The 24,659-nt window shown below is 35.8% G+C and overlaps 1 protein-coding gene across 1 annotated transcript; it reads left to right on the forward strand.

Moving 5' to 3' along the window:
* The first annotated feature begins 416 nt into the window (after positions 1–416).
* LOC136229162 (MADS-box protein FLOWERING LOCUS C-like) lies at positions 417–24,657 on the forward strand. Its single transcript, XM_066017748.1, has 7 exons — positions 417–702; positions 17,926–17,977; positions 18,482–18,543; positions 18,981–19,080; positions 21,940–21,981; positions 23,446–23,487; positions 24,071–24,657. The coding sequence occupies exons 1-7, from the start codon at positions 515–517 to the stop codon at positions 24,173–24,175; spliced, it is 591 nt and encodes a 196-aa protein (XP_065873820.1). The 5' UTR covers positions 417–514; the 3' UTR covers positions 24,176–24,657.
* The last annotated feature ends 2 nt before the right edge of the window (positions 24,658–24,659 follow it).

Consider the following 24,659-nt stretch of genomic DNA (forward strand, 5'->3'; position numbering starts at 1 on the left):
TAAGAAAAAAAAATTCATGCAGTGGAATCCCTCTGGATTTTGAGCTCTGACTCTGCCACAATGTATGATAGATTATTTTAAATGTTTAGGATGACAATAAGGTATAAATATACATTAAGATATTATTTATTTGTGTAAAAAAGAAAAAGTTTATTTTTGGTAAGGACAATAAAGATAAAGTTGCTATTGCTGGTACTTATCTATAAAAATATCTTTGGCGATTTTGATTTTGTTGGTTGTTCCCCCAGATATAGATTTAAAAATATCCCTCTACCAAAAAAATAAATATCTAAAATTAGTAATTGTTGCAAATTTTTACTCTATTCAAATATCTATAAAAATATCTTGGTCATTTTGTTGGGTTCTCGCCCACATATATAAATTATATTCTTTCTTTTTTAACTTTTTCAATTTATTCTTCTTTCTTCTGTTTCCTTCTCTCCCCTATCTCAAGATATTATATGATGCAAGTTCTACAGTATCAAACTAGGGAGGGAGTAATCCGGATCGGGAAATGGGGCGAAAGAAGATAGCGATCAAGCCAATCGAAGAGAAGAGCATCCGCCAGGTGACTTTCTCCAAAAGGCGGAATGGCTTGTTCAAGAAAGCTCGCGAGCTCTCCGTTCTCTGCGATATTGAGATCGGCGTCATTATTTTCTCCGGCAGCGGTAAACTTTACCAGTTCTGCAACAGCAGCAACAGGTGCGCCTCTTACTTTCTTACTTTTTAATTCTGATTTCACCTAGAAAATTATAGCTTATGAATCTCGTTAAGTATTTAGTTTCGTATTAGCTTATTTTGCAGCTCCCTAATTCCCTCGATTTTCACCGTTGAATGCTCGGTTTCTCGTGTAATTCTAGGGATTCGGCGCCATTGTTAGTTTTTCATTGGCGCACTCTTGCTTTTATAGCAATTTTTTGCTCCATCACTACATTTTTGCATCTCTCCCTTTGTGTTTGATTATTGGATTTGCATTTCCTGTTCATGATTTTTTTTAGAAAGAGATAACATCACTGTTGCACGTATCAGTTCTTTCCCCGCTTGTTTTATTTTTTTCATTTTTATTCTTTTTATAAAATTGAATTTAACAGTGATTTATCCTCCGATTCATGTTACTCTTCATTGAAACTCGCAAACCGACTATATTTTCAATTTTGAATCTGAAAGTATTCATGATTTTGGGATTTATACAGATAACCATACATGGAAGAAAGATCACCGCGTTCTCACGAATTAAGTAGCAAGCGGTTCCCTACTTTTTGAGTCCGTCAGTTTTCTAGGAATACTGGATCACCTCTTTGTTCTCGAATATTTCTCTCCCTCTCTAGATACGTGTCTTTCTCTCTGTACAGGTTCGTGCTTCCTGCACGCTGCCGTTTGAAGAGACTCATCCATTCACTCGATTGCGTATCTAGAAACGTCTTCCAATTTTGATTCTTCCTGTCATATCCATATCAAGCTTTTACAGTAGATTTTTATTTGTATTTTTCATAAAAGAGCTACTAATTTACTTGTGATTAGTGAGCTGTTTCAGTTCAACTAATTAGTTGAACAAAGTCACCAAGAAGAATATTTATGATATATATCTATATACATGCAAAATTGCAAGTGTCATTAGCAAATTTGACAATTGCTTTAGTGCAACGGGGAAAGGTTATGCGTGTAATAGTGAAGATTAGGACTACTAATTACAAATTAAGAATGAGGCTATATAAGCTAAATTGTATTGTATAACATGAATATTGATTGTAAGGTGATCCCTGGTGAGAGTACGACAACCCAACATAGAGTAGTGGTGCTAGATTTTCGAAGTAGGAAATGTATAAGAAAACAAACACCTCAAGTAGAGACTAAGATTAAGTGGTGGAAATTGCAAGGGGAGAATCAACAAAAATTTGTGGATGAGATGACCAAAAAAGATATTTGGACTTGCAATATGGATTCAGATATAGATTCGATATGGAATAAGATGGAGCATAGTATAAGGGAAGTAGCGAAGGAAGTTCTAGGGGAATCTAAAGGTAGCATGCCACCGGGTAAGGACACATCTTGGTGGACAGAAGAAGTACGACAAGCAGTAAAGAGTAAGAGAGAATCCTATAAACTATTGGGGAAATGTAGGAGTGACGAGAACTACGAAAAATACAAAGAGGCTAAAAGGGAAGTAAAGAAGGTCATACGAGATGCTAGAGCAAAGGTGAATCGGGATCTGTATACAAGATTGGATACGAAAGAAGGGGAAAGAGACATATATAGAATTGCTCGGATGAGAGATAGGAAGACGCGAGATCTCGGAAAAGTTAAATGTGTGAAGGATGTGGACCAGAAAGTCCTAGTTGGAGATAAGGATATCAAGGAACGATGGAGGTCCTATTTTGATGACTTATTTAATGGAGATCGCCAACAAGATGTTGGAGATATAAGTATCCATCACGATATGATAAATCATGAATGCCTGCAGAGAATTCAAAAGGGTGAAGTCAAAATGACATTAAGTAAGATGAAGTTGAAGAAAGCAGTAGGACCTGATGGCATCCCTATTGAGATTTGGAGATGTTTGGGGAGAAAGAGGAATCGAATGGTTGACGACGTTCTTCAACAAAATTTGGAGAAACAATAAGATGCCATCAGAATGGAGGAAAAGTACCTTAATCCCTTTGTATAAGAACAAAGGCGATGTCCAAGATTGTGCCAACTATCGGGGAATCAAATTAATGAGTCATACTATGAAACTTTGGGAGCGAGTGATTGAACAAAGGCTAAGGAGGACGGTGAAGATTTCGGAAAACCAGTTTGGCTTTATGCCGGGAAGATCAACTATGGAAGCCATCCATCTAATGAGACAATTAATGGAGCACTATCGAAATAAGAAGAAAGACTTGCATATGGTTTTCATTGACTTGGAGAAAGCATATGATAAGGTACCAAGGGAAGTACTTTGGTGGGCCTTGACAAGGAAAGGCATTTCGCGGAAATATATTGACATCATAAAGGACATGTATGAGGGAGTATGCACGAGTGTACGTACTAGTGTTGGGAAGACTGAAGAGTTTCCTATTACGATTGGAGTGCATCAAGGTTCCGCACTAAGCCCATTTCTTTTTGCCATCGTTATGGATGAACTAACAAGTTCACTTCAAGATGGTATACCATGGTGCATGCTGTTTGCAGATGATATTGTGTTGGTTGATGAGACGAAAGAAGGAGTGGAGATGAAGTTGGAACTATGGAGGCAAACTCTAGAATCTAGAGGCTTTAAGTTGAGTCGAAGTAAGACAGAATATTTGGAGTGATCGAGAGTGATATGAGTTTATTGGGAATTGAGGAAAATATGGTAGTGGATAGGACGGAGTGGAGGGAGCGAATCTGTGTCGCTGACACGACTTGATTTTCACGGTTTTATATGATGGTTCATGTTAGCCGACCCCGAATCATTTCGGGACTAAGGCTTTGTTGTTGTTTAACATGAATATAGATACAAACATATTTGTTTATATATCATTAGTCAAAAGTGTGAATGATTGAGTGAGTAATGCAATTTTTTTTTTGTAAAACATATTGTGTTGGTTGATGAGACGAAAGAAGGAGTGGAGATGAAGTTGGAACTATGGAGGCAAACTCTAGAATCTAGAGGCTTTAAGTTGAGTCGAAGTAAGACAGAATATTTGGAGTGTAAGTTTAGCGGCCGTAGGAGTAGGGAGGCAGGGACAATCACCCTAGATGGGAGAGTTGTTCAGGCCTCGGATTGCTTCCGGTATTTAGGATCTATTATCCAAACGGATGGAGAAGTAGATGGAGATGTTGCCCATAGGATTAAAGCTGGTTGGTCGAAGTGGAAGAGTGCTACGGGTTTCCTTTGTGATCCCGGCATGCCTAATAGATTGAAGGGAAAATTCTACCGGACGGCAATTAGACCAGCATTGTTATATGGTACGGAGTGTTGGGCAGTGAAACACTGCCACATCCATAAGATGTCGGTGGCGGAGATGCGTATGTTGAGATGGATGTGTGGTCACACGAGAAAGGACCGGGTGCGTAATGAAATAATTAGGACAAAAGTAGGGGTTACATCTATTGAGAATAAAATGAGAGAAAACCGACTAAGGTGGTTTGGCCATGTGAGACGTAGAGCGCTTGATGCGTCGGTTAGGAGAACCGAAGAGTGGCAAAGGGATGTAGTGGTGAGGGGTAGGGGAAGACCTAAGCAAACTTGGAGGAGGGCGATCGAGAGTGATATGAGTTTATTGGGAATTGAGGAAAATATGGTAGTGGATAGGACGGAGTGGAGGGAGCGAATCTGTGTCGCTGACACGACTTGATTTTCACGGTTTTATATGATGGTTCATGTTAGCCGACCCCGAATCATTTCAGGACTAAGGCTTTGTTGTTGTTGTTGTTGTATGTAAGTTGAGGCTTGGATCCTATACATTCATATATTTCATAAATTTTTTGTAATTTATTTTGAACCTTGCGTTTATAAATAAATTTAAATTACCGCTAGCTTTTAATCCTATTTGTCATACGATCATAGAAAGTAAGACTGTGTAGCAAGTGGCAACAAAGTTATAGCCGGGCAAACCGTAAGGGACACCTTTTCTTTTCTTTTCTTTTGTCTTTTAACTAGATATGATAACATTCGACGTCAGACTTTTGGACTATGCTAGTTGAAGGTTATCTGTACTCATGTTATAGCTTATTTACATAGACCATTATTATTAAAGAAGGCGCAGGGTGCACTAAGGTGTATGGAGTTCTAGAGCTTTGGTTCAAGGCGCAGCTACACGCTAAACCACACCAGATGCACTAAAAGAATAAAAGTATATGTAAATGATAATACTTAACTAATAGTTACTTCTCATCAATAGTTTTAAAGTTCATCTATCGTTACCATTACCACACCATCACCATCATTCACCTTCCAACATCATCAAAATCTTCTTCTAGTATGCGTTCCTCTTCATTCTCATCATGCTCATCTACAAAGTCAATTTCTTCTTCATTCTCAACTTTAAGAACTGCTAGAGCTTCTCGAACGCTGGATTAGACATGTATCCAACTCTTTTCAAAAAAAAAAAAAAAAGGACATGTATCCAACTCCTTTAAAACTCTAAAAGACCCATGTGTCAAGTCGGCTCGCCATGGCGCTCCTCTTATAACCACGGCTAGGCGCACAAAGGTGTGTCTTGCCTGTTGCCTAAGTGACAACGTCCATCTTTGGGGTGCTAACGCCTTCAGCCTATTGCCTTGTTCCTTTGGATCCTCAGGTTCGCCTTTCACAATGACATAGACTATGGTTTGATATGTAGTTCCTAACGTTAATTACTTTTGCATGTTTGTTACCATATTTTAGTCAAAAAATACGTAGGCCAATCTTGTTATTTATTGTGTATAGTATAGGTTTAGAGGCTAAAATATACTTTTTAATTGCTGTTGCATGAATACCAAATCCAAATACTCGTACTGAGATTTATGTTAGTTTTGTTTGTTGTTGTTTTGTTGTTGCTTTTGTTTGTTTGTTACAAATTCACTAACTATGCCATTGAATCAGAATTTGGTGTTATCATTTTATTTTATTTCCTTCAACCAATTCAATCATTAAGACAGGTCGATATTCTCTTCTTGTTGATAATGGCTAAATTTAGCTTGATCATCTTCATAGAAGCTAATCATCAGTCGAGCTACGGTTTGATGATAACAAAAACATAGAATGATGGATAGCCACCTAAACCGGGTTTGAGTTGGGCCACTTGTTTTGCAAGTTCAGGCTTTGAGGAAGAAAGAGATCAAAGGAATTTCTAGCTAGAGGTAGAAAACGAAACCAATTTCTTGCTGTTCCAATGTAATGCATTTCAAAAGAAGAAAGTTAGAGTTATAAAGTTGAACTCTGCAGGTAAAATATTTTTACTTACAACAAAAAGACTTACAAAATTGATGTATACGTTTGAGTTACATTTGATTTGTATTCTAATTTGTTTTGACGCTTGTAACTTTCTAAAATTAATGCTATAACTATTCTTTATATCTCAGCTTTGATGTTCTGTCAAAAAATTTAAAACTTCAAGAAGGCTTCCTAATAGGCTTAGGATCATATAATTAGTCGACATGATATTCTACAACCACTGGGTAGTTAATTAACTTTTAATTATTGCGTTATGCTTATGGTCATACATGCTATATAATATAGTTGGTAATATATAAAAAGGCTTAATTCATTTTTAGTTCCTTGTACTTGTCCAACAAAGTCAATTAACCTTCTATACTTTGAAAACTTTCAATTTACCTCTTGAACTTGCTTAATTTGACTTATTAAATCCTTCAACTTAGTTAAGTAGTTTATTTGTCCTCTAAACTTGTTTATGCTTGCTCCACCGCGTGAATTTTAAGGGGTTAATAGTCACTTTTAGCAAATTTAGTGGGGTAAATAGAACCTTTTTAAAGTAAGGCAAAGATGGATTAAAGATGTATTAGCACATACAAAAACATGGATTAAAGATGTATTAGAACATTCTATCCCTGCCAATATCTTATGCTACATGGGTTTAATAGCAATCTAAAGAGCTTTGCTATGCAATCCACTTAAATGAATGCATTTTTTTTCTTCCAAAAATATGAAAATTGCTAGGCTTTTCAAATTCAGAATAATAATCAATAAATTTGAAGAGTTAAAATTATGCATGAGATTCTTTTTTTTGGTTTACATTATGCATGAGATTCTAATATAGTATATATTGAATTTGGAAAAGTTTGAAAAAATTCTCCCAACACAAAAGGTAAAGCGCTTTTGAGAAAATCTGTACAAAAAGTTCCTTACAGGTTCAACAATTAAAAGTAGTCTAAAAACCAAATAAAAAGTTCTAAAATAACGAAAAGACTTGGGATTCAAACATATATATATATGATGCTCTTGGTGTTCAAAGATAAAAATTTCAAAATAATGCAAATGTTCACGTATTTTAGATATAACTTTTTATATTGATGGTATGTAGATAAAAAACCTCATTAGTTTAAACCATTTGGATTAAAATTAGGAGATTGAGTGGTAACCTTGTTGGATGCTCATTTTCCACTTCTTCTATGGCTTCCAACCTTTGAGTAAAAAAATATTTACTGAAAAACTAACTTAGATGGGAGAGTAAAAGCTTTACAAATTCTTTTCTTCAAATTGATGTATCAGGGAGAGCACAAATTAATTAGACAAAAAGAATCTTCTTTTATTTTCTAAGATCTCATTATTGTCCTTATCGTTTGGCAATTTATGTGTGGTTTGTTTTGAGTGCTTTTTTTATTTTTTCTAAAACTGTTCATCGTTTTCTACTTAGTTGGCTTTTGAAAGTTATTAAAAGATGGATCATGGTAACTATAAATGTATTTATGTTTCAGGCTTCCTCCTAAATATTTTAGTTTATAAACTTCTTAACCATTTTAAGCGTGAGGTCTTTTTTTTTTGGTTAGACAAAGAAGGTAATAAGCCCAGAACAACAACGGGGAAGCAGAACCCAAGCACAAATTACATCCTTACAATTCTACTACGGACCGAATCCCTGTGATCATCTGAGAGGATTTTCTGGAGGCCTACAGGAGGCGCACCAAACTCATGGTGACCCAAAGAACAAGAACCTGCGAAGTTCGCCAACCAGTCAGCCGCTCTGTTCCCTTCCCTAAACACATGGACAAACCGAATATCCCACTCCCTATCACGAAGAGAGATGCATCTGTAAATAAGCCAGGAGAATGGATGATGAATTGCAACCATGTTCGTCATGAAGTGCAGCACCACTTTGGAGTCAAGCTCAATAACCACCTTTTTAAGGCCCTTCTCCCAGGCTAAGAGTAAACCAAAGTAAAGGCCCCAGAGTTTAGTGACAGTAGAAGTACAGAAGCCAATATTCAGTCCAAACCCACCGCCCCAACAGCCATTCATATCTCTTATGAGTCCCCCTGCAGAGGCCATCCCCGGGTTACCTTTACAAGCCCCCTCAGTATTTAGCTTCCACCAACCCGCAACTGGAGGTTCCCAATGAATCCAAACCAATTTAGGCACCAGCATAGAACTGGTACACAACATCTCCTGAGCTTTCAAAAATTCATTGCAAAGTTTCAACACATTGTCAATATTAACAACCACAAACGAGTTCCCTTTGAAAAGAAAGTCATTGCGCCCTTTCCATAACCCCCAAACTGCAAATCCAAAAAATATTGACTAAGGAGTATTCCTGTATACAAAGGCGCAGTTCAAGTTTTCCAAAAGCCAAGCATGTAGATCAGCAGTAAAGAACTTATGATAGAAGATGTGAGGTATAACAGAACACCAAAAGCGATGAGCAACCGCACAGTCACGGAACAGATGTAGCAGATTCTCCGGGGCCGGACAGCGAGGGCAAGAAGTGTCCAAGGACAGATGTCGTCTCACTCTTTGCTTTCAAGCTAAAATCTTTCCCTTCCTATAATAATCTCAATAAACTTCATAGAGAACTCCACCTTTTTTAGGATCTTTTTCTACCCAAATTTCATCGAAGGTAAGTGTGTCTTTGAAGAATATAAGATTATATATAATCGGAAAGAACTTGTTAACCTATTCCTTTACATATTATTTGGATAGTGGTATTTTAAAGTAGGTAAAGATAAATGTAATTAGATAACTTTAATTGTTTTAAGGTGTAATTGAAGAGTATAGTAAGTGAGAGTATGTGATGGTGAATTTTGGGTAGTTTCATAATACATATCTTTTTCTTTCAAAATTATACTTTCTTTTATTTGATTTATACAAATGAAAGCATATAAGAATAATCATATACATAACTACATTATTAAACCATCACCTACCTTACTTTCTATCCAAACATAACAAGTTATTTCATACACCTTACTTACATTACCTTACTTTAATTATACTTTATCCAAACAAAGCCTTGAAGTTATACCAAGTCCATAAGAGTATTTTTCCACTTAGCTTTTATCCCCAATGGCAAAGACTCTTGGAACCTAGCAAGTAATGAATACTAGCTGCTTCGAGTATGGTGCAATATTTTGATGCTCCCATGGTTGTTAGCAGTGGTGGTGGGAGACGATACATAAGGTTCACTGTACTCTCGCCCATTGAAATCCACCATGAAAGTGGTGGTTCCAAGTGGCCTTTTCCATGAGGAGATAGTGTTTAAGGGTGTTGTAGTTGCAACCTCAAAACATCTGTATTAGCTTCATTATTGGTCATTAGTCTTATGTCGAAAGAGTGTGACAATTCACGATAAACCCTAATTGACTGTTCGAATTTGAGGACGTGGAATTAATGGTGAACTCTTAGTGATGCTGCACTATTTAGAGAAATCTTCACTTGAAGGGTCCAAGACTTAGCTCATAATGTGGAGGAGACTCACACTTCCAAAGAACATACTAAAAAAAACCATAGTCATCTCTAGAGACATCCTATCCCAAAACTGAAATTATCGACAAAAAAACGCAATAAAAAAATTCAACCAAAGATTAGATGGAGGTGATCAATAGCAGTCGAAAAAATAAAAACACATTTGCTTTTGAAAAAAGTGGATTAATTATCTTCGCCTCTACTCTTTCTACGATCTACAACCTTTTAGGATTCTACCAAACTGGCCAGAGACGTAGTTGCTCCTCAAGTGCTTGAAAACGTTGGATCTTCTTTTACTGAAATAGTCAAATTTTTCTTCACTGTGAATTTCGCCATACGAGCTTGAGAAAAGTAGATCCGAAAAGATGAAGATGAAAAAAAATATTGATCGAGAAAACAAAACCCGATGAGAGACCAATGAAATAAAGCACCTAAATTGTAGGGAATATCACTTAAGTGCAAGATACCCACCATGAAATCAAATGGGCATTTGACATTCTCTCTATTGGAAAAATTGTTGGAAGCTAAATACGAGGTATGGAATCAACAACAACAACAAAGTTTAGTCCCGAAATGATTCGGCATCGGTTAACATGAACCATCAGATAAAACCGTGAAATCAGATCGTGTCAGCGACACAAATTCTCTCCTTCCACTCTTTCCTCCACTACCATATTTTCCTCAATCCCCAATAAACTCATATCACTCCCGATCACCCTCCTCCAAGTTTGCTTAGGTCTTCCCCTACCCCCTCACCACTACATCCCTTTGCCACTCTTCAGTCCTCCTAACCGGCGCATCAAGCGCTCTTCGTCTTACATGGTTAAACCACCTTAGTCGGTTTTCCCTCATTTTATTCTCAATAGATGTAACCCCTACTTTTGTCCTAATTATTTCATTACTCACTCAATCCTTTCTCGTATGACCACACATCCATCTCAACATCTGCATCTCCGCCACCGATATCTTATGAGTATGACAGTGTTTCACTGTCCAACACTCCGTACCATATAACAGTGCTGGTCTGATTGCCGTGCGGTAGAATTTTCCTTTCAATCTATTTGGCATGCCGGGGTCACAAAGGAAACCCGTAGCACTCTTTCACTTCGCCCAACCAGATTTAATCCTATGAGCAACATCTCCATCTACTTCTCCATTTGTTTGGATAATAGATCCTAAATACTGAAAGCAATCTGATGCCTGAACAACTCTCCCATCTAGGGTGATTGGCCCTGCCTCCCTACTCCTATCGCTGCTAAACTTACACTCCAAATATTCTGTCTTACTTCGGCTCAGCCTAAAGCCTCTAGATTCTAAAGTTTGTCTCCATAGTTCCAACTTCCTCTCCACTCCTTCTTTCGTCTCATCAACCAACACAATATCATCTGCAAACAACATGCACCATGGTATACCATCTTGAAGTGAACTCGTTAGTTCATCCATAACGATGGCAAAAAGAAATGGACTTAGTGCAGAACCTTGATGCACTCCAATCGTAATAGGGAACTCTTCAGTCTTTCCAACACTGGTGCGTACACTCGTACATGCTCCCTCATACATGTCCTTTATGATGTCAACATATTTCCGCGAAATGCCTTTCCTTATTAAGGCCCACCAAAGTACTTCCCTTGGTACCTTATCATATGTCTTCTCCAAATCAATGAAAACCATATGCAAGTCTTTCTTCTTATTTCGATAGTGCTCCATTAATTGTCTCATTAGATGGATGGCTTCCATAGTTAATCTTCCCGGCATAAAGTCAAACTGGTTTTCCGAGGTATGGAATCCCATATTGAAAAATATAATTAGGAAGATTTGGTCTAGGTATAAAGTTAGTAAAAATATCATTAGGAATTGTTAACCTATTATTTAAAAATCCCTAGTACAAAGGGCTTTTGAAACCTATCAATTTAATCGGATAATTGATTTTTTTTTAGAATTCGATAAATATATAAATACAATGTTTGATAATAAATTAGAAAACTAGACCTTATTTCATAATAAGAGAGCTTTGTCATTATTGTAGTTTTATAGCGAATATTGTATCCTAAAGAGTTAAATATATTACATAACTTTGGACGGATAAAAAGAAAAATAAAGAGAGAGGAAGATTTTTAGAGTTAGAAAGTGATGATTTAGTTTTTAATTTCCAGGATAAAAAGAAGTAGCATTACATAGTGGATTAATTGCTAAATGTAAAAGCTTTGGTTTTTGTTTATAGGTCATAAAGTTAAAAAAAAAAAAAAAAAAGTTACAAGTGATGTAACTCTTGATGACTAGTTCGAAGAGATTAGGGAATAATGCTATTTAAGCTTTCTTCCTTCCTTCAAGTATTTTTTTTTTTTTTTTTTTTAAGGCTTTGAGATAACATAGGACAAAAGAAAAGACCTTAAAAGTAGGAATCGTCTCAACTTGACCTCTTGCAGAAAAGAGGTCATTTGTCTTTTAATTGTTAAAAAGTAAGTGACGTAGCTATCTAGTTTATAAACAAAACACTATTAGACCATCTAGTTTATAGCTGTATTTTTTAGAATTATATATACTGAACCAATTTAATCTTATAGTTATCTAGTTTAGAGCTGTATTAATTACTTTTAGTTTGCATATATTGTATTTTAGTTATGAGCCATGAAATTTTAGGAGTCATGAAATAGTTGATGAAAAACAAATATAAAATTTTAATAGGTAAAAATACTAATTAATTATATTATACTAATAAATAAGAAAATAGAACTAAATAAAAAATTAACATATAAAGTTAATAGAAAAAAAATATAATATGGTTAATTTAATTGTGACGTTTATTTGTAAACGTTAAACTTAAATTCGTATTATTTTGTAAACGTTAAGCCTATATTGGTGCTATTTTGTACGTGAGGCCTAAATTGATGCTATATTATAAACGTTAAGCCTGAATTGATATTATGTTGTAAACGTTAAACCTATATTGATGCTATTTTGAACGTTAAACCTAAATTGATACTTTTTTAAAAACTTTAGACCTATTTTGATAGGTTATCTCATTGCTTAATTCAAGGAAAAAAAACATGTAAACATATTAAATTATCATCAGGAATTAGCTTTTGCCCCTAACCTCTCATGTTAATGGATTCTAATGGACCGATTGATGTTCAAATCCAATATCTTTCTTGGAATTTCGGATTTGACCATCTAGTGGATTAGGATTCTTAGTATTTCACCATTCAATTAATTCCCTAGAAAAAACCAAAGGAAATAAATCCCCTGTACAATTAGTTTTGCACTCAACAAGGAAGAAGCTCTTAAATACTAGTATCATTTTTGCCATAGTTAAAAATAGGTATTTTTAAATTTCTAGTACGATTATAAAATAGCTTATAAAAATAATTTTATAAAATAATTTGTTTGATCGGTCTATTTGATATAATTAGTATTTAGGTTAGATTTACATCATATAATATTATTTAAATATAAATCTCATACATGATTATAATACAGTAAATTATTTTAGGCCTAATACACAAATAATCCATGAACTTGTCTCCAACTTTCAATTGTAACAACTTATCCCTTAAACTTGTTCAATTGTAAAACATAACCCCAAATTGGGATTTTTTTTACCCCGTACTTGAAGCAATCATAAAAACGTTTTCCCGGATTCGTATCATGCCAAAGATTTGATTATCACACTCCACGAGCGTTGCAACTAGTATATTTCACGTGTTTCTTCAATTGCAGTCCATATCAGCAATTTAAGATTATGTGTTACAATTAGACAAGTTTGAGGGGTTATGTTTTACAATTGGACAAGTTTGAGGGGCAAGTTGTTACAATTGAAAGTTGAAGAGGACAGTTGCAACATTTAGATAAGTTTAGGAGGTTATTTGTATATTAGGCCTTTAATTTAACATTTATATTTAAAATAAAAAAACATGGTTAGAAAGCTCCTAATCAAGCTTCTAATTGTTTTAGTGAAATTCAATTCAACGTTTATGAATTTTTTTTTTAACTCATGTAAAACTTTGGTGCTAAAAGTTGAGACATTCCTATTATGTAAGAGAGGTTAGTTATTTCACCTCACTTTTGTATAGAGTTATCAGTTTAGTCAACATTTAGACACATTATGGGCTTCGATGCATATGGGATATGGTATGAGTTTAAAAGTGACTCCCATAGTTGGGATCTATCCAGAACACTACGTGGTTAAAACCAGAATCTTAATATAATTCAATAATAACTTTTAGTAAACCTTTGAAACTTTTGTGAAAACTTGTGAAATTCTAGTGAAACTCTTAGAAAACCTTTTTTATAATGATCCAGTCCGGACTGGGTGGCGCCGAGGTAGAAGGCCTGAGCAAGGAGCGGCCTTAAGGGATGGTAATCGGGGATAAGAATGAATTGAATCCCACATCAAAAATGGAGAGAGTGGAGCTTATTAGTAAGGTGAGAATCTATGCATGAAGACACGTTTTAAAACCGTGAAGCCCGAATTGTTGGATTTGAACCAAAACAGACAATATCTACATTGTATTGGACCAAGTTGTTTCAATTGGTACAGAGCTGACTCTCTACGTACGATGTGTGGTTCAGGGATGAACCAAGTGGAAGTTGGTGGCCATGTAATGACCCAATCTGGAGTGGGTGACGCCGAGGTAAAAGGCCTGAGCAATGTGATGGGGTAGGAATGAACTGAATCCCACATCGAAAATGGAAAGAGAATAACTGAAACTTATTAGAACAGTGGAGAATCCAATACATGTAGATGCGTTTTAAAACCGTGAAGCCTAATGTGTAGGATTCAAAACAAAAAATATCTACATGGTTCATATGACTTCTTCTAAAGTGTGTCCCATTCGTCATGTTGTCTGTTTGAAAGGGGTTGACCTTCTAATCCTATCTGCGATGAGCCCCTTTCTCTTTGATTGGTTTCGCTTGTTGGAGCGGGAATGCGCGACTTATCAATTTATTTAGTAAATTTTTTTGGGAGCTCATGTAGCTCATGATGGATCAGACTAACCAAATTTTGGGCCGTCCTTGAGTGATAAATGAAAAATTCATGAAACGTTACAATCTCAACCGCGAAGTTTCGATCTTGCGGTATAATATCACCCTATGACGCATTTGTTATAGTTATTTCGTTACCCCTTCTTTTTCTTTTCGTATTATTTTACTTACTATCCTTGTGGATGTAGCATTATAAACTATATTGTTACTCTTGCTCCAGTCGGGATAAAAGTGACCTCTTTCTCTGTTTTCGAATAGGAATCCATTTTTTGAAAGATTGCGGCTTTCATCCTTTGGTGGATCTCTGAGATCCTTTTCGAATGGTATGATCCCTCTGCCACCCTAGAATGAAAGGCGCGGTCTAGTAGTTCTTGGTCTGTGAAGATACATTTAGTGAAAATCTATAATATTAACGAAATTGCTGTGAAAATCTACAAGTTTTAGTGAAAGTCCTGAAAATATCTATCGAAATTAATAGTCATGGAACATTAGTAGAACTCTTTAGGAATATCTATGAAAATTGATAGTAATAGAACTTTAGAATACTCCTTTAGCTATAACTAGATGGTTTCTGGTTGGCATGCTACAGTCTTTCAGATTACATGGTATCTTATGTATTTCTTTGGTGTTACATGGTATCATAGCCTAGTTTGGCTTCTATTTCTTAGTTCTTGGTTGAGTTTTTTCTTTCTTCCGTGAAATAGTTCTTGGGTGAAATATTTTTTCAACTCAGCTTATCTCATCTCCTCCCTCACCGGTTTCCCATTGTCTGGTTGCTAGAATCGATGCAGTGAGCTAGATGCACCGCTTGTTTTGCTAAAACCATGTTTACACATTGACACTTATTAGCGTGTGGGACGTCCTTTACCAACGTCGTCATTTGAAACGGCGTCGCCTTTGTCTCCTCTCTTTGCATGTCCGATTATTTTTCTAGTGAATCTTCTTTTTTGTGTTGATGTGCTAGTAGCCTCTTGCGAGTATGTTTGTCAACTTACATTTTATATCCTAAATAAACTTGAGTTTCTTTGAGCGATATTTTGCGTGTATCGTGTTTGAGCAGAGATGCTACATTTTGAGTTTCTGTGTTCAGTATTAGCGAAACAACCAGTCATTTTCGGGAAGGAACAACCTTGGGAGGAGACTTACAAGTTGTTACCTATATCTGTAGCAAGCTGAGTATGTTTAAAATTCATGGTCCAACTTAAGGGGGTGTAATAAATGTAAACATGCATAAGTTGTGACAACTATATAGCTACTAGTGGGCTTCTTATGTTTGCTTAATTGTAGAAGTAGCTTAGGAAGAATCATGTAAATATATGTATATTCATGTGTAGTCTTTCAAATTATATGGTATGCCTTGTATTTCAGTTTATTTACATGGTTTGTTACATGATATTAGAATTTAGTTTGACTTCTATTTCTTAGTTTCTAGGTTGAGTTTCCCTAAATTGAGTTTCTACTTTCTTCCATGGAACAACTTTTGGGTGAAATATTTTTTCAATTCAACTAATCTCATCTCCCCCCTCACCGGTTTCCCCTACTGTCAATCAGCCAATCTACATCGTCTAATTGCTAGAATCGATGCAAGTGAGCTACATGTGTTGCTTGTTTTGCTAAAACCACGTCTACGCACCGAGACATAATAGCGTGTTGGGACATCCTTTACCAACGTCATCATTTAGTCCGACATCACCTTTGTCTCCTCTCTTCGCTCGTTTGGTTATTTTCTAGTGAATCTCCTTCTTCATACTGGTGTTACTGGAAGCCTCTTGCGAGTTGCTTCAACTAGGTTCTTCTTCTCCGTTTTGACAAGTCATTTTGTTATTTTCTTTTGGAAGCCTCTTGCGAGTTGCTTCAACTAGGTTCTTCTTCTTGCGAGTTGCTTCAACCAGTCATTTTGTTATATTCTTTTGGATTGCGTTTTTCATCCTAGGTTTTATATCCTAAAGAAGCTTTAGTTTCTTTGAGTGATATTTTTTTGTGTGTCGTGTTTGAGGAGAGATGCTATATTTTCATTTTTGCCTTCGATGTTCAATTTTAGGGAAACAACCAGTCATTTACGGAAGAGAACCGCCTTGAGAGGAGACCTGCAACCTATAACTGTACCGAATTGAGCATGATTAAAATTCATGATCCAACTTAGGAGGAAGTATAATAAATGTAAGCATGCCTAGGTTGTTGTGACAACTAGATGGTTGTTGGTGGACCTCTTATGTTTGCTTAATTATATAAGTACGTACCTTAGAGTGAACCTTGTAAATACATGTATATTCATCTAACATTTAATATATTCAAATAGTCTTTCAGGTTACATGGTATGTCATGTATTTCTTTCTATTTACATGGTTTGTTACTTGGTATTAGAGTCTAGTTTGGCTTCTATTTTTTGGTTTATGGGTTAAGTTTTCTAGAATTGAGGCTATGCTTTCTTCCGCATTCGTCGAGTGAAATATTTTTTCATCTGAACTGGTCTCACCGGTTTCCCCTACTCGTGATCAGCCAATCTGCACCGTCTCATCATTGGAATTGAGGCAAGTGAACCACGTACGCCGCTTGTTTTGTCGAAACCACATCTACGTGCCAACTCGTGATGGGGTGTTGGACTTCCTTTTTTGGCATCGTCATCTGATCCGACGTCACCTTCGTCTCCTCTCTCCGCCTGTTCGGTTAATCTCCTTCTTTGCGTTGACATTGCTGGCAGCCTCTTATGAGTTCCTTCAACTAGGTTATTTGTCGTTACGTTGTTGTCGGTTGCGTTTTCCATCTTACATTTTATATCAAAAAAAACTCATGCTATGTTTGAACATAGATGCTACCTTTTGAGTTTTATATCCTAAAAAAAACTCATGCTATGTTTGAACATGGATGCTACCTTTTGAGTGTCTGCTTTCGATGCTCAGTTTCGGAGGAACCATCAATCGTTTTCTGAGAAAAGCCACTATGTTACCTAATTGTAGAACTTAGGTAGAACCTTATATAATATATATATATCTTAAGTTTAACATTTATATAGTTTTTCATATTCCTACAAAAAAAAATGTAGTTTTTCATATTATATGGCATCTTATGTATTTTTCTCTATTTGCTTAGTATTAGTGTTGTATATATTAAATATCCTGTCGCTTAATTAGAAATCTAAACAGAAAACTACACTCTGTTTAAATATGTGAGTTATTTTTGAAGGTGAATTAAACCTTTATTTACAATTTACTTCTTTATTGTCATATACATTGTTGACATTATCTCTCTATATAATTGTTGGTAATATTAGCTTCATACTCCAAATTTACAATTTACTTCTTTAATGTATATAATACCATATACATTGCTGGCAATTTATGTTATATCTTTTAGAAATGCAAGTGATTGGTAAAGTAGGAATAAAATGATGTGTGCTCAAGTATCTCGTTTCCTTTATTTAACCAGTTCCTCTGGTTTTGACAAAAGAATCCATTTTAATCATCAATTTGTTTTACCTCTTCTGTGTGTTTTCAGTAGTAATGAAGTTCTCTAGCTTAGATACATAAATAATCGTATCCATGATAAAGACTTAACATTTGTTGTTCCTTTTTCTTGCTTAGTTTGGCCGATATCCTCAACAAGTACAGGCTGCATATTGAAAGGAATTCAGAGGTAATGTTTTCAGCATAATATTGCAACTTGGCTTTCAAATCTACTTTTTTTTTTTCTCATAGTGGCTTAAACTTCACCCACCACCGTTAGTCAATGCAATCACAAAAGTTCATTTTGTTTTGATAATCTAACTCATTTTGTAATCGTACTAATAAAGTCACTATGAACATTTTCAGACCATATTCTTTAAGGAAGTGCTGATTAGCACTATATGTATTAATTTACTGTCAGAACCCAAGTACTAGATTATTTACATTAATGTTAAATGAAGGTTAGGAGGCAACAGAACATAGGTGCTACGTGCATGTAGCGTTTATATAGCTGGACATATGGCTTGATTGTTAGCATTTTCGACAAGAATTGGCAAATATTCGAAGTGACTTTATTTATACAAAATGTGAAAGATACTTTGTAAAGATATGCACTGGCAATTTTCTGCAAAATCTGTTCTTGCTCCTCTTGTTGCATTGTACTTCTGTATCTAATTGCTGAATACTTTTACAGAGAGATCAAGTGAAGCACGCATGCTGGGGAGCATATACAGACCTATTACAAACTATTGACATGCAAGTTCTCAAACTAGTCTTAATAACCACAATATATGTCAATGAAAGCATATCATAGATGATTTAATCACACAATTTATTTCGAATAATACATTTTGTTGCAAGAGGGCGAGCCTTGGCGCAACGGTAAAACGTTGTTGCCGTGTGACCTGAGGTCACGGGTTCGAGTCTTAGAAGCGGCCTCTTGCCAATTAAATTGGCAAGGGAAGGCTTGCCCCCAATACACACTTGTGGTGGGACCCCTCCCCGGACCCTCGCTCAGCGGGGACGCGTAATGCGACCGGGCCGCCCTTTTTTTTTTTTTTTTAATACATTTTGTTGCAGACATGGATTGTTAGTACTATGATATGATAAATTTAGTTGTTGGATTTTGTTATTTTTTTTTTCCAGGAATAGGGATATTATAGATGGTTAGTTTACATAATTTACTGTCACAGGAAACTTGAAGATCAGAATGCTAAGAAGCTTTCAATAGACGACTTGGATAAATTGGAGAAACAAGTGGCTGAAGCACTGGCTCAAATCAAAGCTAGAAAGGTTGGTGATACATGATACCACTTTATACACCAAAATTTGAGATTTTGGGTCCCTAACCCAATCCTCTTGACAGAAAGATGAAAATACCAAAGCTTGGCTCTGTTCAACAGCTTAAAATTGCTATTGCCCTCTAAAATGTACTTGGTAGCTGTATCAGATCTCTCTGTATTGATTGATGAGCAGGACAACTGTATGTTATCAGAAAGTTTTAGCTTTCAAGCCCGGTCTATAGTCACTTCCCATATAGTCACCAATATATAGAGATGCCAATTCGAATTTTCATGTCTTAAAAGGGGTATGTTATTTATACATTGATATGGTTATATAGAATATAACTACAAGAAAATTATTCCATTGGACTTGAATTATCTTTGACTATGGGGCTAACACGATGCTAAATAGGGTAAAGTGAGAAACACAGTTGCTGCTGCTGCAAATATTCCAGCTTCTGCTTTGAAATACTTAAGGATGTCTACTAACTTTTTAAATTTGCTTAGTGCCCTCTGAACTTTAAGGATGTCTACTTTCTGAATCTGCTTAGTATGACATTGATTAAACTTCTATTACTACATAGAATAGTAGGCAACTTGAAGAATGCATCCTTTTAACCAATATCAGGATGTATCATTTTAACCAAAACCAATATCAAGAGACCAATAGGGCATAGTTATGGTTGATTGCATCTACAGTCTTCAAAATATCAGAAATAAAACACCAAGGCCATAAAACTTAACTATCACCGGAACAGACAAGCTGACATACGCCAAATGTCATCAAATCCAACCCGGTTAAACCGATATGATTCAGGTTGAGAAGGGACAGGTCTGTATCAATTTTTTCGACAAACATGTTGGGTGTGTTGGGTTTGGTGACATGTCATTTTTGTTTTAGTTTTTAATCCACATAAAGCATCTGTTTAACATGTTCTTTAGTTTTTAATCCGTAAAAAATTTGTTTGACGTGTTTTCCACGTGTCCATTATGTTGACTGTTATTGTCAAAATTTGATCAAAAAGCATACAAAAAAGATAAAATGCAAAGTTTTGTAGTTTTGATGTTCATAAATGTAACTTTCTACTATTGGCATTCCATTTCTAATACTAAAGAGGACCATTTTCTGATACTAAAGAGGACCATGAATGCAGTTAACTTGTCAGTTTAAGCAAGTTATAGGACCACTTCAAGTAAGTTCAGGGAACTAATAGTAAATTTTAAAGACTGACATCTTCAGAGAATGAATCTGTTTTTTTGGATCAGGCCCCTCAGCCTATATGTCAGAGGGACTTGCTTTATTACTCTAGCAGGTTATATTTGGGAGTAAATTTCCCAAAAACTCCAAACATACTTCATAATACAGATAGTTTGCATTTCCCCAAGGAAAGAAAGCTGACCATGAGTTCCAATCCACTCTCTGGATGAGAGAAGCCTATCCCAGGTGATCGGATTGTTCTATTGTTCTCTTCCAGGCAAAGAAGAGGTATATTTACAACTGAAGCAGTTTTTGGTTCTGAGGGTTCTAGGCAGGGGTTAAAAGGTGCAGCCTTAAAGCACTAGAGAAAATTATAGAACCAGTAAGCCAAAGCACATTGGTGGACTTTAGGTTGCTCACTTCATACATATCCATATCTTTGATTGTTGGATATTCCAAATTACTTAATTAAAGAGCTAAGCTACATATCTCCTTCCTTGTGAATATGAAACAGCTCTCCTACTTTGAAATATCTTTGTTCCTGGGTAATATGAATCAATTCTCCTACTTTGAGATAGATAGCTTTTGGGTGAGTTAGTTGTTTTGGCTGAGTAACTACTCCATTTGCTAATAAATTTCATGTGTTGTACATGTTTTCAAGCCCAACAGGCATTTACATACTAGAATAGGCATTTACATACTAGAATGTGTCTACGAAAGCACCAATGATAGAAGCAGGGGAACAAAAAGTCACTAAATAGACTTATTCAAATGGAAGCACGTATTGGGGATGGTCGAATTTTACTTATGAAGTTAAGATTTTGGATCAAATTATTAAGCATCCGATCCTTAAATTGAATTCAATGTTGGTCCTAATGGTTTTGGGCATGATAGGGGTGTATTAGATAGGGGTATGTATTATATTATATGAAGCAATTCTCCTCTCCTTAAAGTTGCTTTAAGTTGCCTTTAGATTTTCCTTTTTGAGATGAATCGAGTCTTTATTTATATCGTCTCCTAAGATACTGTCTTAGCTTTCTGTTTAGTTAACAATGTAGCACTCTAAGAAGATGTAGTTGCTCTAAACCAGGTTGAATGGAGGAAGCATATCTAATCTCCAACCCCTATTGGTGTTAGAGGATCAAAACCTAGTTTGGTTGAATGAAGTGTTTTTCTTTAGCATAAAGCTTTTCTTCCTGTTCTTAATCCTATATACAATTTACCAGTTTTTCAACCCGAAGATACTGTCTTAGCTTTCTGTTTTAGCTAAAAATGTAGCAAGATGTAGTTGCTCTAAACCAGGTTGAATGGAGGAAGCATATCTAATTTCCAAGCCCTATTGGTTTTGGAGGATCAAAACCTACTTTGGTTAGCATAAATATTTTCTTCCTGTTCTTAATCATATACATGATTTACCAGTTTTTCAACCCTAAGATACAGTCTTAGCTTTCTGTTTTAGCTAACAATGTAGCACACCCTAAGAAGATGTAGTTTCTCTAAACCAGGTTGAATAGAGGAAGCATATCTAATTTCCAACCCCTATTAGTTTTAGAGGATCAAAACCTAGTTTGGTTGAATGAAGTGTTTTTCTTTATCATAAAGCTTTTCTTCCTGTTCTTAATCATATATATAATTTACTGGTATTCTCACTGTCAAGAGATGTTTTTGCAGATGAAACTGGTCCTGGATTCTGTTAAAGCGCTCCAACAAAATGTAAGAACTCGAAAATACACTAGCAAACTACAGAGTATAAGTATCCCCTTCTCAACTGGCAAGTTTACACAAGGGTCATGCTATGAAGAGACTCTAGACCTGATTATTGTAGAATAAAATGCCTAAACTGAGAGAATTATCTACACGAGGATTTAGTTAACGTACTGCTACTTGAGTTGTAGATCAAATTGAAGTCACTTGAATAGAGTCAAATTAACGGTCTCAACGCCTATATGCTTCCTGCAAGAAAAGTTGTTTCTGAAATTACTTCCTTCCATGGGGAGTTTCAAGTTTGTTATCATGCTAGTAATTCGAAAGACTAGTCTATTTTTGCATATTCAACGCCTTGAGTTACTTCAATCTTTATATATTTGTACGATAGTTGTTAGAATTGTACGAGTCGTGAGTCGACTCGTAAGATTCGATTCGATTCATGAAGAATTCGAGTCGTATCTATGGTACGACAAGCTTCATGAATCGGCCAAGTCACTACCAATTCGGCCGATTCACCTATTCAGACCACCATTTAAAAAAAATCAAATTTTAACAACTCAAAAACGCACATAAGTTATGAAATACAATTAGTTTCAATTAGATGACTCTTCACTTTACAAATTGCAAAACCTTCCCTCTCTTTTTATTTATTTATTTGTTATTATCTTCTTCTACTCTCTATTCTTTCTATTTTCTATGTTCTCTCTACCTCTATTTTCTTTTATAATTTGATATAATTTCTTTTTAGATATTAAAATTGCATTTTTGGACTAATATTTAAAGTTAAATATGGTTAATATATTTTTTTTATAGCATTTTGAATTTGATCTGAATCTTATGATTCAATTCGATTCACGAGTCCCGATTCGCAAAATGAGATTTCGAGTCACGAGTCGAAACTCGATTTAACAACTATGATTTGTACCAATACAGTCGTTTTGAACATTTTTAGAGTTCTTGTATCAGGGTCCCAGTTCTCCAAGTCACATGGAGGACCGCCATAGACATTTTGACATATGGGATCACAACATGTCAAAACGTGTATAAGATCCTCCATGTGACATAAAAGTCTAGGACCCAATAATTTTCCCAAATTCTCACCGGAAAGATGACTAGGACGTTTAGTCAATTCAAATAGGCCACACAAGCACCAAAAGTATGTGACACCCATTTATTAGGTTAAATGAATGTTGCGAGATGATAGAAATCTTGCAGTAAAATAATACAAGTGGCCTAGTTGAGTTGACTAAACATCCTGATCAGTACTTCCAACAAGAATTTGACATGAAAATGAAAATGTTCAAAGTGACTTTCTCTATACAAAATGCCAAAAAAATGAACTATTTATTAATACAAAACCAACTTTGTGACCTTATTAAGAAACTATGTTTACCTTTCTTTCCCACCCACTGATGAATGTTAAGAATACAAGAATCTAATTTTAATTTGCTGATATTTTTGCTCTTTCAGGAAATTAAACTGAAGAAGGAAAAGGAGCTTCTACTGAGAGAGGTAAGAGAATATAGCAATCATCTTTTTTAGGGTCAAATGCTCCCATAGTCACAAAAGTTCAAGGAAAAGTTTAAGGTTTGTGCGGGGACAGCACAGTCTGTAAAGTTTGATGTGTATCACTAAAATCACCAAACTTTAAGTTTCGTGTTAAAGACCTCCGGAAAGATGACGTGTCTATTTGACTCGCCATGTTAGACCGTTCGCTCGCCACGTTAGACCGTTCGCATATGTGATGCCATGCAGATAACATGTGACAGAAAAGGAAAATCAATTATTTTACACATCCTTGTAAAATTAATCATGACAAGTGTCATCACATATGCAGACGGTCTGATATGGCAACGATGTGGCAAGTGCAATTTCTATTTGACTTGCCACATCATCACTTCAGTAGTCTTTAACATTGGATCCTTGCTTTATTGACATAAAGCTAACTTTGGAGATTGTATTGACATAAAACAGACTTTAATAACCCTCGTCGCACAAACCTTAAACCTTAAACTTTAGTGACTGGGGGTGTACTCTGGGGGTGTACTTGACCTGTGATCAAGCAATGAAAGTTAATGTTGAATGCTATTCACAGATTGAAGCAATGAAAAACAACGTTGTTACCGGGAGAAGCCTTGGCTTCCAGCCAGATCTCCATTTGCATTCCACGCAGCAACCAACTCAGGACCTACTTAAGTAATTGGCAAGAAATTAGGTGTGGTGTGAGTTCCAGTCATAGTTTGAAACTCTGCTAGTAACCCTATTAATCTGTTATAAGCTATATAGCTACATGCCTACCAACCTATATGCGTCTCTCTTGTGTGTCTGTGTGGGCATGTTTGTCTGTGTTCGTATTTGTGTCCGCGTCTGTGTCGCATCTAGTCTGTTTATATTTGTGTATGTATGTGTACGTATATAGCAAGAGGATATGGCTCGTCTAGTCTGCTCGTAGCGCATGAAACATATGCTTGCGTAGAAGCCGAATGAAGGGAATTTCAATAAGCAGCATTTGTGCTAGAAAGCCATTCTAGCTTATCTGTAATCCTAAGTAGAAGATAGCCTAAAGTGTTGAGCTGCTTCCGAAAATTGGCCTATAATATAGAGCAAGAAAAACACTTGAAAACATATCTGATCTTTTGGTCAATAGAGGAACCTTACTCTTTGGCCATTGCTACTTGTGTTGA

This window comes from Euphorbia lathyris, chromosome 5 (assembly GCF_963576675.1).
Source record: "Euphorbia lathyris chromosome 5, ddEupLath1.1, whole genome shotgun sequence".
Lineage (NCBI taxonomy): Eukaryota > Viridiplantae > Streptophyta > Magnoliopsida > Malpighiales > Euphorbiaceae > Euphorbia > Euphorbia lathyris.